We start from the raw sequence: 14,569 nt of genomic DNA, 5'->3' as shown, positions 1-14,569 counted from the left end.
CATCCATGGATGACATGATGGCAGCCATGTTGTATAATTTGCCTGTCTACATAGAACTGACCCACTGTGATATACAGCTTGGTACCCCGGCCTCCCTCCCCCACACTGCTCATAAATCCCCCCCCAATCAATCTCACCTGCAATCCCGGCCCCTCCGGCAACCAGAGACACCGGCAGTTATCAACAGTTCTAAACGCAAACAGGAGCAGCCGGCCAACTTCCGGGTTCTCACTCCCTGTCTTCCGCTTCTGAGGGTGAAGGTTAAAAGTGAGCGACTTCCGGCCTTTGGAACGCACGGACAGCGCCCCTTTGCTTCCGCCCACACGCTGTAGACGCTATTTCTTTACCTTCCGCCCTCACACTGTGGACGCTTGTTTTCCTTTTCTCCCGCCCTCACGTTGCTGTTGCTGTTCCTATTACTTCCGCTATAGGCGCTGTTTCCTTACTTTCGCCCTCACGTTGTTCCCCTTTCTGCCCTTACGCACGCTGGTTATTTTGCTTTGGTCACGTGATGGATGGAAATGTTCCAATGCATGCCTTCTCATTGGAGTGTTATAGGTGTCTAAACCTAACAACAAAAGATGTAATATATTGTAGCATAGCAGTCCCTGGAAGTGATGGCTGCATTAGTTTTCTTCTTCCAGGCTCTTTTATATAGGGACAGCTGCAATATATGGATCTTTTGTTCTTGGATGTAGTATAAAAATGATAACAGGCTGGTTGGCTGCCTCCCGCTGTCTTTTATTTATCTTGTTGTAATTTTAAATCAGAGACTGTTATGAAACAGCACTGAATTTTTGTTTTGGCGGAGATTGTCATATAGACGAGATTAACCCATTCGCTCCCAGAGATGTTTTTGCTTTTTTTTTTTTTTTTTTTTTTTTTGCACACGTTTAACCATTTAAGGACTGAGCCTCTTTCTGAGATTTGTTGTTTACAAGTTAAAAACAGTTTTTTTTTTGCTAGAAAATTACTTAGAACCCGAAAACATTATACATTTTTTTCTAACACCCTAGAGAATAAACTGGCGGTCGTTGCAATACTTTCTGTCACACAAATTCTATAGGTTGTATGTTGTGAGTTACAGAGGAGGTCTAGAATTATTGCTCTCGCTCTAACAATCGCGGCGATACCTCACATGTGTGGTTTGAACACCGTTTTCATATGCAGGCGCTACTCGCGTATGCGTTTTAAGAGCTATGGGTGGAAGTGACATTTTGACGTCGCTTCTGCCCTGCAATGATATGGAGACGGGTGGGGCCATCTTCCCCTCACTCGTCTTCATGCCCAACAAGGGTGAAGATCCGATCGCCGATGCCGATGGCTCCGGTATACGGCGGAGGGGGGGCCCCTTTCTCGCCGCCAATAAAAGTGATCTTGCGGCGAATCCACCGCAGAGACCACTTTTAACTGAAAGCGGACCGCCCACTGAAGAAGAGGATACCAGGGTTATGGCAGCTAGCTGCTGCCATAACAATGATATTTCTCTTCAAAGTACCGACGTATAACGACGGTGGGCGGTCCGGAAGTGGTTAAAAAATCATTTTACGCCTGAAGATTAGTTAAACCCACCAAAACAGTATACAGTGTGCGAAAAAAGTATTTGATCCCCTGCTGATTTTGTACGTTTGCCCACTGACAAAGAAATGAAGGGTCTATAATTTTATTGGTAGGTTTATTTAAACAGTGAGAGACAGAATGACAACAAAAATATCCAGAAAAACACATTTCAAAAAAGTTATAAATTGATTTGCATTTGAATGAGTGAAATAAGTATTTTTTGTCCCTTCGCAAAACATGACTTAGCACTTGGTGGCAAAACCCTTGTTGGCAATCACAGAGGTCAGACATTTCTTGTAGTTGGCCACCAGGTTTGAACACATCTCAGGAGGCATTTTGTCCCACTCCTCTTTGCAGATCCTCTCCAAGTCATTAAGGTTTCAAGGCTGATGTTTGGTAACTCGAACCTTCAGCTCCCTCCACATATTTTCTATGGGATTAAGGTCTGGAGACTGGCTAGGCCACTCCAGGACCTTAATGTGCTTATTCTTCAGCCACTCCTTTGTTGCCTTGGCCGTGTGTTTTGGGTCATTGTCATGCTGGAATACCCATCCACGACCCATTTTCAATGCCCTGGCTGAGGGAGGGAGGTCCTCACCCAACATTTGATGGAACTTGGCCTCGTCCATCGTCCCTTTGATGTGGTGAAGTTGTCCTGTCCCCTTAGCAGAAAAACACCACCAAAGCATAATGTTTCCACCTCTATGTTTGATGGTGGGGATGGTGTTCTTAGGGTAATAGGCAGCATTCCTCCTCCTCTAAACACAGCGAGTTGAGTTGAAGCCAAAGAGCTTGATTTTGGTCTCATCTGACCACAACACTTTCACCCAGTTCTCCTCTGAATCATTCAGATGTTCATTAGCAAACTTCAGACAGGCCTGTACATGTGCTTTCTTGAGCAGGTGACCCTTGCGGGCATTGCAGGGTTTCAGTTCTTCACGGTGTAGTGTGTTACCACTTGTTTTCTTGGTGACTATGGTCCCAGCTGCCTTGAGATCATTGACCAGATTCTCCTGTGTAGTTCTGGGCTGATTCCTCACCATTCTCATGATCATTGGAACTCCATGAGGTGAGATCTTGCATGGAGCCCCAGACCGAGGGAGATTGACAGTTATTTTGTGTTTCTTCCATTTACGAATAATCGCACCAACTGTTGTCACCCTCTCACCAAGCTGCTTGGCAATGGTCTTGCAGCCTATTCCAGCCTTGTGTAGGTCTACAATCTTGTCCCTGACATCCTTGGAGAGCTCTTTGGTCTTGGCATGGTGGAGCGATTAGAATCTTATTGATTGATTCCGTGGACCGGTGTCTTTTATACAGGTAACAAGCTGCAATTAGGAGCACTCCCTTTAAGAGAGTGTTTCTAATCTCAGCTCATTACCTGTATAGAAGACACCTGGGATCCAGAAATCTTGCTGATTGATAGGGGACCAAATACTTATTTCACTCATTAAAATGCAAATCAATTTATAACTTTTTTGAAATGCGTTTTTCTGGATATTTTTGTTGTTACTCTGTCTCTCACTGTTAAAATAAACCTACAATAATAGACTGATCATTTCTTTGTCAGTGGACAAACGTACAAAATCAGCAGGGGATCACAGACTTTTTTCCCCTCACTGTATATTTTTTGAAAACAGAGGCCCTGGGAAAATAGATTGGTGGTAGTTCCACATTTTTATATTACACAATATAGAGGTTTATCAAGTTCAAATTTTCAGTAAAAAATAAACTTAACCTCCTGGCGCCAACGGCACGCAAATATAGGGCCTCTCGGCGGGTGGGCCTTGGCGCCGAGCGGCCACATATATTCACACACCAGAGTGCAAACACAGCTGTGCCGAAAGTGCGCACCCTACAGTTATTGGCAGCTAAGGGAAAGCTCCCGATCGCTACTTGTAATCGGGAGCTTTCCAATCATGTGACCGCCATGACAGCCAATCACGGCAGTCACAGGATCATAAACCTCGCCTCTCGAGATCTGAAACCCCTTAGAAGGCAGGGAGGTGGCTGTGCCAAGGGGTTAAGGTAATTTATGGCCACACAAACGCAATATAATATGCAATTTTAGTAAAGTATAAAAGATTAGGTTAAATGGAGTTAATAGATAACCAATGTATCAAAACTTAAAATTGGGACCGCCTGTGAAACAACTACAAGCTTAGGTTCCACAGTGAGTAAAACAAGCATGCTTTACTGCACATACAGACTGGTTTTACTGTTGTAGGTTTAATAACATTTTAACTGTGAATTATGGGCCTAGAATTATTGCTCTCACTCTGACGTGCGTGTCGGTATGTGACATGTTTAGCGCAATCAAAGTTTTCCTAAGTAGAGGCCCCCGACGCATGTGTTTATGTTCGTATGTGAGGGTGGGAGGGGCTCGAAAAACTTTTTAGGGGATTTTAAGTGTTTGGGTATAACTTCAATGTATTGCCTTTTTTTTCACTAACTTTATTTTTATCACATAAGGACTAACAAAATGTTATAGCATTTTGTTGTGATAGGTTCTCTCTGATTTCTCTCGTGGCCGTGCTCTCCACTGAAACTAATGAAGCACAGATCTCACTCCATGAGCTTCTCCAGCTGTTGACCCAAAATTGTCTTAATGCGCATTGCTTCTGTCTTCATTCTAAGGCTCCTTTCACACTGAGGCGCTTTGCAGGCGCTAAAGTGCTAAAAATAGCGCCTGCAAAGCGCCCTGAAAGAGCTGCTCAATGCAATCCAATGTGAAAGCCCCAAGGGCTTTCACACTGGAGCGGTGCGCTTGCAGGGCGGTCTAAAAAGTCCTGCAAGCCGCATCTTTGGAACGCTGTAGGAGCGGTGTATTTACCGCTCCTAAAGCGCCCCTTCTCATTGAAAACAATGGGGGAGCGCTCCAAACCCGCCTGCAAAGCGCCGCTACAGGGGGCGGTTTTAACCCTTTTTCGGCCGCTAGCGGGGGGGGTTAAAACCCCCCCGCTAGCGCCGCTAAAACGATGGTAAAGCGGCGCAGTGTGAAAGTAGCCTTAGTAAGGGAGATTAGTGAACTGATGTTCGCTGGTCTCCCTTCCCTTTTAACCATTGACACCTGCCCAGGGGGCATTGGGCCCACATGTGGGAAAGCAGAACCCCAGGGCCGTGGCGGAGAAGAGGCGAGGAGGGGCTGCACTACCAGGGACCCGTGAAAGTGATCAGGCAGCTTTACAGCCACCTGTTCTCTTCCACCACACAGCTGACTATTGCCTTGTCAGATTTACACACATTCCCAGCTGCTGTAGCACTCAGAGGTGCGTGTAAAACCACCCCGCTGCTCCTGATGTATGACATACATTGGTGGTAGCAAAAGGGTTAAGAAACCCTATCACTATACAAAACCAACAAAGTCAAGCTGTAATTGTAAAGAAAAAAAATCCTGCTTCCAATGTTAAAAAAAGAATCTGCCAATGTCCCCTGGTAACTGACACTTCCTGGAGAGTCAATCTCCGGGGACCCCCCATGGCTCTCAAGGGTTCCTCCATATGACTTCCACATTATTAATGTATCTTCTGTAACATCACACCCCTGTTCCCCTATCCTGTGTACGGTCTGTCCAGGTCCGAAAAAAAAAAAAAAAAGAGTCCTTTTCTATTTTTTCAGACCTAAATAGATTAGGGCAGTCTGATATAAATGAATGCAAGTCTGTTTTCATTGGGCTGCCCATAGATCCAACATAGGTCTGTGAAGCTTCAGTTTGCAAATGCAGAAAAAACTGAATAAGAATTATTGTCACAAAAGTAACATCTGTTCCCATTCTGCTCTGATATAGCCTGGGAACTGTTTATGGATCCCCATGATGATCGGATTGGACAGCACCTATGAAATTGGGAGAAATAAAAAAGTCTACTGAAAAAAACTAGGGATAAAATAGTTAGATAAGGGCTTTATCTGGGTAAGCATTAGGCTATATTTAGATGTTTGTCAGTTTCTGCTCCCCGCGTTGGATTGGACTTCAGACAGCGGTACAGGAGCAGCTTGCAGGCATTCACGGGGCAATCCTGTCAGCTCCTGAATGCCTGTTCTTTTCTTTTGGCTATTTTTTTTTTTTGGCACACAGTTATTTTCAATGTAATTGCATCGCCATAAGCACAAGCCCAGTGATTGGTTTATGGCACAGTCCCATTGACTTCAATGAGAAAGGAGAGCGAATGGCTATAGATGAATTACTCCTTTCTATGCTCCCTGAAGAAGGATTAAACTGTACCCCAAACGCGTTGGGTGTAAGGAGGCTATCTCATATACCCTTCAGCACGGTGATACTAGCTGACTTTGTGTAGATAAATCAATATTTCATTCTGATATGCATTTTTAACTATGTACAAATTATTAACAAAAATTCTTTCTACTACTATACCTACATATGTGTACATGTGATACTATCAGTTGCCTTAAAAGTCCACTTAGAGGAAACCTTTCTCTTTTTCATTGACTTCAATGGGTGAGTTTACTTTTTAAGTAGGCAGTTTAGGGGCAGTAAAACCACTTCTCGAATGCTTGTTTTTACTGCCCCTTTGCTGCCAATCTAAATGAGCCCTTAGTGTCAGTGTTGGGGAAGTAGCTGGGGAGAAGATGATAGCAGCCAGCGAGGGATGTAACTTCTGCATCGTTGGAAGGTGGAGGTGAGCATTTCTGGGGGTTTAGTTCCGCTTTAAAGCATAAGTTCACCCATACAGTATTCAGGGTGTAACATATAACATTTTACAGATGCAGCAGCCCCACTCACTGTCACAAATTTAAAAAGATGCAGCCGTATGGGGCCGCATCATCGAACAGTCTTTGTGGATGTCGGCTTGTAGTTCTAAATTAACTACCAGGGTGCTGTTGAGTGCTCTAGGTAATTCACCGACCCAGAATGGACCGGTTGGTGACGTCACAAGGGGGGCGGTGCCACCAGTTGATCCTGTCCCTTACCTATTTAAGAACTGTCAAATGGCAGAGCAGGCATTCGGCGGTTAATCTTCGTTGCGGGCGAAACGTTTTTGTTTTTTTTTTCCAGGTCCAGCGGTGAGGCAGGCATCGTGATTGATGATGGACCTTCATTGGGGGAGATTGTTTTTTTGTTTTTTGTTTTTTAATAAAGGAATTGTCAAAAACTGCCTCCTGTCTTTTTTTATTTTTAATGAGTTCTTGCGTGAACCAAACCAGGGCGGTGTTCGGCCCTACTCTATGATGATATTATAATATGTATACTCCAGTACTGGGGTTCAAAAGTTGTATGTATCCGGTGATAGGATATACATATATCAACCAACTCTGAATCACCTATGTCTCCACAGGGCAACCTCACATCAAAGATGTATAAATCCTTATCTGTCCTGAGGAAGCGGTGAATTTGTGAAACGCGTAGACCTAGACCTTTTCTAAGGATACACATCAAGACTGTGATGAATTTCTTTGTAACTATACTTTTAGATGTTTTCCACAATGTTATACTAGAATTTTAATCTATATACAATACAATTGTTATTTTGTATATATATATATATATATATATGTATATATATATTGGATTTTATTATATTTGGTGGTCACCAGTGGTATATCCAAAGTCCCTCCCAAATTGGTCCTACTATCCATTGACTCACTAACTTACATAGGACTTTCCTTCCCTCTGGGAAAGGAGCAGACGCGGGGGGGGGGGTTAAAGAAATGTAAGTATATGCTGCAGTGCTGGGGATGGCTAAATAAAGTGAATCTGCTTATTTGCCCTGCATGGGACAAGCATAAGTTCACTTTAAAAACTAGGGACCATTCCTGTTTAATGTTTTCATGGTTAGAACCTTCAAAAACCCCAGGATCAGAGGCAGTTTGATTTCCCAGCTCCATCCACCTGTCATAGACTTTTTGAGAAAATCTCAATCTTCATGTTGAAATTTGCTTATAACTAAATTTATGAAGAATGGATAAAGAGGAATCTTTTACGGTGGAGGGGTAGAGACAGAAACCTTCACAGGGAGATCTGAGCACTGGGGTCCTTATAAAGAAATCAGTGGGGAGTTCAACCCAACAAACTCCACACATAACATTCATTTTGGATAAACTTGTTCTCTGAAGGTTTTTACGTTTAACTAGTGTTCTTCGACTTTTTAAAGAATAATTTCACTCGTTTTGAAATACAGAGTTTTGAATGTCAGAAGCTATAAGGTACTGTAGCTGCTGACTTATAAAATACACATACCAGGTCAAAAAGTCTAACTCTGTCTTCCAAGAACCAAAAGTCCTCACAGCTCATTAGGTTTTTGTGCTGCCATCTTGAATTCAGGAACTAGCTGTGATTTACTGATCACTCACAGTCGGCTCCCTACTGCACTTCTGCAAGATCGCAAGACAAGGGAGACTGGTTCTGTAGCCTCCTGAGATGTATGATGTGCAGCTGCAGGTGAGTGTGTGTGTTGGGGGGTGGGGGGAGTAGCTAGGGTTGCCACCAGTCTGGGATTCACCCGGACAGTCCGAGTTTTGAATAATAATTTCAAACAGTCTGAAACCTGGACACATTATTCAGATGGGACTGCAACCCCCCCCCCATTTAACTTAGGCGTGCCTGGGCACAGACTATTCACCCAGTGCGGTGCAGATTCCCCTTGATGCCTGGGTTGCACATACCTTTGCTCCCCAGTAACCAAGTACCACAACCACCCAGTGCATAGGCCCCCTCCCTCCCGTCTCTGTCCTACCCCTAAGCAAATGAGTACACTAAGGTAAGGGGGACTCAGATGTAAGGGGTGCTCTGTGGACTCTAATGTGAGGGGGAGCTTTGGGAAACCTGATTTAATGAGGAATGCTGGGAATTCTGATGTAAATGGGGGCTTTGGTAAGCAGAAACCCCTTTACATCAGAGTTCCATTTTATACCACAGTCCATAGTGTTCCGCCGTAAAAAAAAAAAAAAAAAATTGCTGAGTGCCGCTAAAGTGTTTGGGTTTGGCTTGAAGAAAAGGTTGCAAACTTAGGAGTAGCCGATGTGAAAAATGAGGAAGTGGGAGCAAGTACCTGCTGGAAAAGGTACTTGCTACTCCTCCAAAAAATACCAAATGTGCAAAAGGTAGGGGGGAGCGTTAGGAATTTGCACTGGCTAATATGTGGGTGGAGGTTCATTTTAAGACTTGTTCTGGGAACAGGGTCTTCCAATGTCACAATCTTTGAACTGACCATCCACCCCTCTATTAACACTAGTAGTGAACTCTAGTTAATGATTTCCAGATGCAGAGAACAAGGGTCTCTGAGTGGGAAAAATAAACAAAAAGTGAAAAAAGAGCAAGGTTCTGAGAGATAACAGAGCAGAGGCACAAGGAGGGCAGAAGAGTCATTTACCAATAGATTGCTTGGAGAGACCATCATAGACATGTTCAACACTGCTTGGCATTATTTCCTCTACCTATATGGCCTGGCCATCGACTCCCTCTCCGTCTGTGACAGCAGTGACAAACTCTCAGCGGCACACATCAATAGGACCCAGGTAACCTACAAATCATTCAGTTAAAGAGACATAAAATGAAATAACGGTCCTCGTGTTTTGTGATGGACTAAATTAGCTCAGTTGGGGATGGACAGACTCCAAATAGTGGCACCAGTGAGACCCTAGATTTTTTTTGTGATGGTGGTGATTGGCTTTTTAGGATGGAGTAGGTAGAGAAGTTTAACTACAAACTAGACATGTGCGCCATCAATAAATTTGTTTTGTTCATTCCATTCCGTTTCGTATTAGAATGAATTCGAATTTTCATTAGGTTCGTTAACTTTTCGTAACAATTATGAATGTTCGTTATGATTAATTTATCATTATGAGGGGCTCCCACCATCCCTCTGCTGTGCTGACTTCCTGGGTTTTTAACTTTTAGGTTTGTTAACTTTTTGTAACAATTACGAATGTTTGTTAGGAATTTGGATCCAAAATTCGTAAACGAAATTTCGTAATTCGTACAAAATTTGGAAGCATAGCAATTCATATTTTGGATCCCCCCCAAATGTACGAATTTTCGATTCGTACGAAACTAATCGCACATGTCTAATACTAACAAAACACTGCTGAGATGTTAGGCAGACTGATTTTAACTCCAAACCAATGCAAGGGTTTTAGGGCATTTTAATTGCCAGCATTTTTTGTTTTAGTTTTGGATAGCGTTGGGAAGGGCTAAAACCCCTTTTAGATCATTTTTTTGCTTTCTGTGACCCAATCGGGTGATCTACCATCCATTCCTTTCCCAGAGATGCAATAAAGGAAAATTCTCTATAGTGATGGGTACTCTCCTTTTAGACAGTTGCCACCGAAATCTGTATACATTACAAGATGTAACCTTAGCTCTTGTTTTGGCAACAATTTTCTATCACTTTCTGCATTGGTGGCGATGGTCACCAGAACAAACAGTGAGGGTGGATCTATCTAGCGGAGGCACAGAAAGTAATAAAAACTTGACAGTGGTTCTAAGCCAGGCCTACTTAACCAAAAACAAAGAAAAAGTCTTGGCTATATATACACTTTAAAAACTAAAGCTGAAAGCATTCCTTGACCACTTCAGCCCCGTACCATTTGGCTGGCCAAAGACCAGAGCACTTTTTGCAATTCGGTACTGCGTCGCTTTAACTGACAATTGCGCGGTCATGCGACGTTGCTCCCAAACAAAATTGATGTCTTTTCTTCCCCACAAATAGAGCTTTCTTTTGGCTGTATTTGATGACCTTTGAGGTTTTTATTTTTTGCCCTATAAACAAAAAAATAGCGACAATTTTGAAAAAAACGCATTATTTTCACATTTTGCTATAATAAATATCCCCAAAAAATATATATTAAAAAAAAATTTTCATCAGTTTAGGCCGATACGTATTCTTCTCAATATTTTTGTTAAAAAAATCGCAATAAGCGTATATTGATTGGTTTGCGCAAAAGTTATAGCGTCTACAAAATAGGGGATAGTTTTATGGAATTTTTATTAATAATTTTTTTTTTTTACTAGTAATGGCGACGATCAGCAATTTTTATCGTGACTGCGACATTATGGCGGACACATCGGACACTTTTGGCGCTATTTTGGGACCATTCACATTTATACAGCGATTAGTGCGATTAAAAATGCATTGATTACTGTGTAAATGTGACTGGCAGTGAAGCGGTTAACCACTAGGTGGCACTGTAGGGTTAAGTGTGTCCTACGGAGTTATTCTAACTGTGGGGGGAGGGGCTATGTGTGACACGACACTGATCACTGCTTCTGATTACAGGGAGCGGTGATCAGTGTCCTATCACTAGGCAGAACGGGGAAATGCTTGTTTACATCAACATTTCCCCATTCTTCCTCTCCGTGAGACGATCGCGGGTATCCCCGCGAACATTGAGTCCGCGGGACCCGCGATCACACTCACGGAGCTCGCGGCGGGCACACGCGATGGCACGGCGGCAAATTTAAAGGTACGTACCTGTACACCCATTTGCCTGTCCGTGCCATTGTGTCAACGTATATCTACATGCGGCGGTCGGCAAGCCGTTAAAACCTGAGATTTTCTGACGTGTTGGGATCTTTGTGCAACTAATCTCCAGTTGTTTCTTTTTCCATAGAGAAATTAAAATAATTCTATTGAAAAATGGACATTTATGGTAAAATATTGAATTTTCTGGCTTCATGGCAAATGACAAGTTCATTGCAGTGTTAATTTTAGCAGCAAATTTCAATTCAGTTTTAGTCTTAGGACTAAAATGGCATTTTAATTTTAGTCCCATTTTAGTCTTCTGCAATTGTTTTAGTTTTAGTCGTATTTAGTCGACTAAATCTCCAGTACATTTTAGTCGACTAAAATGTCCTACGTTTTAGTTGACTAAAATCTCCAGTACATTTTAGTCGACTAAAACTCATTTTAGTCGTCTAAAATCTAATGGGTGTAATTAAATTGTAATGCATTAGTTAACCTTTCTCTACAATTTCCAAACTCATTATATACTGCTGGAGTGAAAAGTATCATATGTTATTATTTTTGTTATTGAGGTATGAACATGCACTACAGACCAGTGTTAATTTTGAAGTCAAATTTCAATTTAGTTTTAGTCATAGTCTTTTGACTAAAATGGCATTTTAGTTTTAGTCCTATTTTAGTCTTTTGTCTAAAATGGCATTATAGTTTTAGTCCTATTTTAGTCATCTCAATTGTTTTAGTTTTAGTCCTATTTTAGTTGACTAAATTAGTATTCATTTAGTCAAATAAAAATGTTTTAGTCGATTTAGTAGACAAAATTAACACTGGTTCATTGTGCTTGCTTTTGGCACTTAGTCCTTAACCTAACCTAACCCCAACCTCAGCCATTTTAGCCCGATTTCAACAAATATTTGTACCACTAATCCATAATTCTTAATTTAACCTCCCTATCTCTACTAACCTCTCACACTATCCTGCTAAACTACCTAAGCAATCAGCCTAACTGCTAAAGCTTATCTTTATCTATTCCTCAAACCTAAAGCCAGATACTGGTAAAACTTTACTAGAAAATGGTTGTTTTCAAAATGTTCTTTCATATTTCTAATGGTTTAGAGTAATCAAATCAACGATCATTTCCAACCACAATTATAGGGAAAAGGAGAAGTATGTAAAAAAAAAAACTATTTCTTATGTGATTGAAGGAAATTTGAAATCACATTCTGTCCATCCTGAAACTGAATGATAAAAATCGCAACATTGTCATAGCAATCAAGCAAAATTTTCACACGAAATTTGTATATACGATAGTGGTGGCCTTGAATGCTCTAAAAATGGTCTTTGTGAGAGCATTCACGCCAAAATTTAACCATGTATGGTCAGCTTAACCCTACTCAATTTTCCCCTAAGCATAACTTGTCTAAAACAGTAGACATTATTGTAATGCCAATCAGTGGCGTTGCTAGGGGGTGGCTTTTGGGGCTATAGCCCCGAACCTGGGGCCCATAGCCCCGAGTCTCTGCAGGGGTCCCCAAGGGGAGGGGAGGCTCTCTGGGGACCCTGATGTAAGTTGGGGGCTCTCTGGGGACCCTGATTTAAGGGGGAGGTTCTCTGGGGACCCTGATTTAAGGGGGAGGCTCTCTTGGGACCCTGATTTAAGAGGGAGGCTCTCTGGGGACCCTAATGTAAGGGGGGCTCTCTGGGGACCCTGATTTAAGGAGGAGGCTCTCTGGGGACCCTGATTTAAGAGGGAGGCTCTCTTGGGACCCTGATTTAAGAGGGAGGCTCTCTGGGGACCCTAATGTAAGGGGGCTCTCTGGGGACCCTGATGTAAGGGGGGCTCTCTGGGGGTATATATACACACACACACACACACACGTATATTATATACATGTGTATGCCCACCCAAGCGTATGACTTTATTTACTACGCTGCTATCGGCTCTAGCCCCAGATCTTTTGTAGACCTAGGAACGCCCCTGATGCCAATATTCGTTTCATGCTGGAAAGTTCTTCCACCAAAACAAGGCTGTGCTGTAATAAATCGACACATTTTTGTTTTGATAATATAAATAACCTAATAAAATTGTCAAAAGAAATTGGAAATGTGTGTGTGGTGCACACAGTTAATTCATTTACCGCCTTGCAACACTGACCCCTCCGAAAGAGGTCTGTTTCTCTCTCTATACCCAGCAATCTGGTAATGGAGCTACTATCAATGGAGGTCTTGAAGGTCTACACATGGTGTACCTCTTGTACTACCTGCTCTGTCAATAGATTAGATAAGGGTGCACAGCAGAGTCAACAAACCTACACAATATCCTGCATTACCCTTTATTTTGAAACCTCAAGCAACACTAACCCCTGAGAGCAAAAGGTGGACTACAACAAATGTTCTTTATGATCCATAGAGGATACTCCGAAGTATAAAGGGTATTGGGTTGGGTTCCACATGGATTTATCACAGTGGATACCAGAAAGATCCACAAGCAAGAGCAAGGCACCTGATTATAGCTTTGTGTGCGACAGTGAAGCAGGCCATAGATTATGCAATTTTCTTTCCTGCAACCTCAGGCTTTAGACTAGGATGAGACCATGTAAGTTCTCTGCAAGGGAATGCCAGAAAGGTTCCTTATTACGCACAGGGACGAGGTTCAGGTTTGCAATGAAATCCCTGGGATACAGGAGGTTTGTGAGTCGCTAACTTTTGGCCGAAAACTTTGCAGATTTTTCACCAGAAATAAGGAACACCCTATAATGCAGTGCATAGCCTTTGCCCTTTAAACCATATAATCAGTGTGTCTTGGAAATGTAATGCCGCGTACACACGACTGGTTTTGCCGTTGGGATAAACTCCGAAGGTTTCTCCAACGGAAATCTGAAGGAATTCCATTCAAGCGGTCTTGCCTACACACGGTCAACCCAAAGTCCGACCGTCCAGAACGTGGTGACGTACAGCACGTACGACGGGACTAGAAAAAGGAAGTTCAATAGCCAGTAGCCAATAGCTTCCGTATCGTACTTGCTTCAGAGCATGCGTCATTTTTGGTCCGTCGGAACAGCATACAGATGAGCGGTTTTCCCGATAGGAATTGGTTCCGTTGGAGATATTTAGAACATGTTCTATTTCTAGGTCCATCAGAATTTTAGAAAAAAAACAGTCCGATGAGGCACACACACGATCGGAATAGATGATGAAAAACTTTTTCTGTCGGACATTCCGCTCATGTGTACGCGGCTTTAGGGGGAGTTTACAATACAGTATTGTGTAGGGAAAGATATGTTTTTTACAATTTTTTAAAAATTATTTATTACATGTTCTCATTCACATAGCTTAACTTAAAAATAAAAATTAGTGCAAATAAAGTTCTCAAAAATAAAATTTTGCCATACAGAGAAAGATGGGGAGTTAATATGAATTCCAGGTATGGCAATTATTATTATGGGAACACATAAAAATACAGTGGGGTTTTCTCAAATTTGACTGTAAATGTGGAAATACGCTTTAAATTACGAGCCAGCCAAGAGGCCAGTGTCCAAGCTTTTGTTCACTTTATAACTGCGTCATTTGTCATACAAGTGTATGGGAATGAA

At 42.3% G+C, this 14,569-nt stretch overlaps 2 protein-coding genes across 4 annotated transcripts in view; one reads left to right on the top strand and one right to left on the bottom strand.

Moving 5' to 3' along the window:
• Window positions 1–291, bottom strand: part of BAG6 (BAG cochaperone 6) — a 59,898-nt gene extending 59,607 nt beyond the window's left edge. For both annotated transcript variants that reach the window (XM_073598460.1, XM_073598461.1), the window contains exon 1: window positions 138–291. The gene's annotated coding sequence lies outside the window, so the exon portion shown is untranslated. The remainder of the gene's footprint in view (window positions 1–137) is intronic.
• Window positions 292–8,821: 8,530 nt separating this feature from the next.
• Window positions 8,822–14,569, top strand: part of APOM (apolipoprotein M) — a 43,887-nt gene continuing 38,139 nt past the window's right edge. Inside the window, exon 1 of one of the 2 annotated variants that reach the window (XM_073598459.1) lies at window positions 8,822–9,033. In XM_073598459.1, the coding sequence (XP_073454560.1) occupies window positions 8,920–9,033 (114 nt within the window). In that variant the 5' untranslated portion in view covers window positions 8,822–8,919. The remainder of the gene's footprint in view (window positions 9,034–14,569) is intronic. The other variant, XM_073598458.1, reaches the window with a different exon arrangement.

The sequence above is a fragment of the Aquarana catesbeiana genome, linkage group LG09 (assembly GCF_042186555.1).
Source record: "Aquarana catesbeiana isolate 2022-GZ linkage group LG09, ASM4218655v1, whole genome shotgun sequence".
Lineage (NCBI taxonomy): Eukaryota > Metazoa > Chordata > Amphibia > Anura > Ranidae > Aquarana > Aquarana catesbeiana.
Note: the sequence above shows the minus strand (reverse complement) of the source record. Positions and strands in the feature narration are given on the sequence as shown.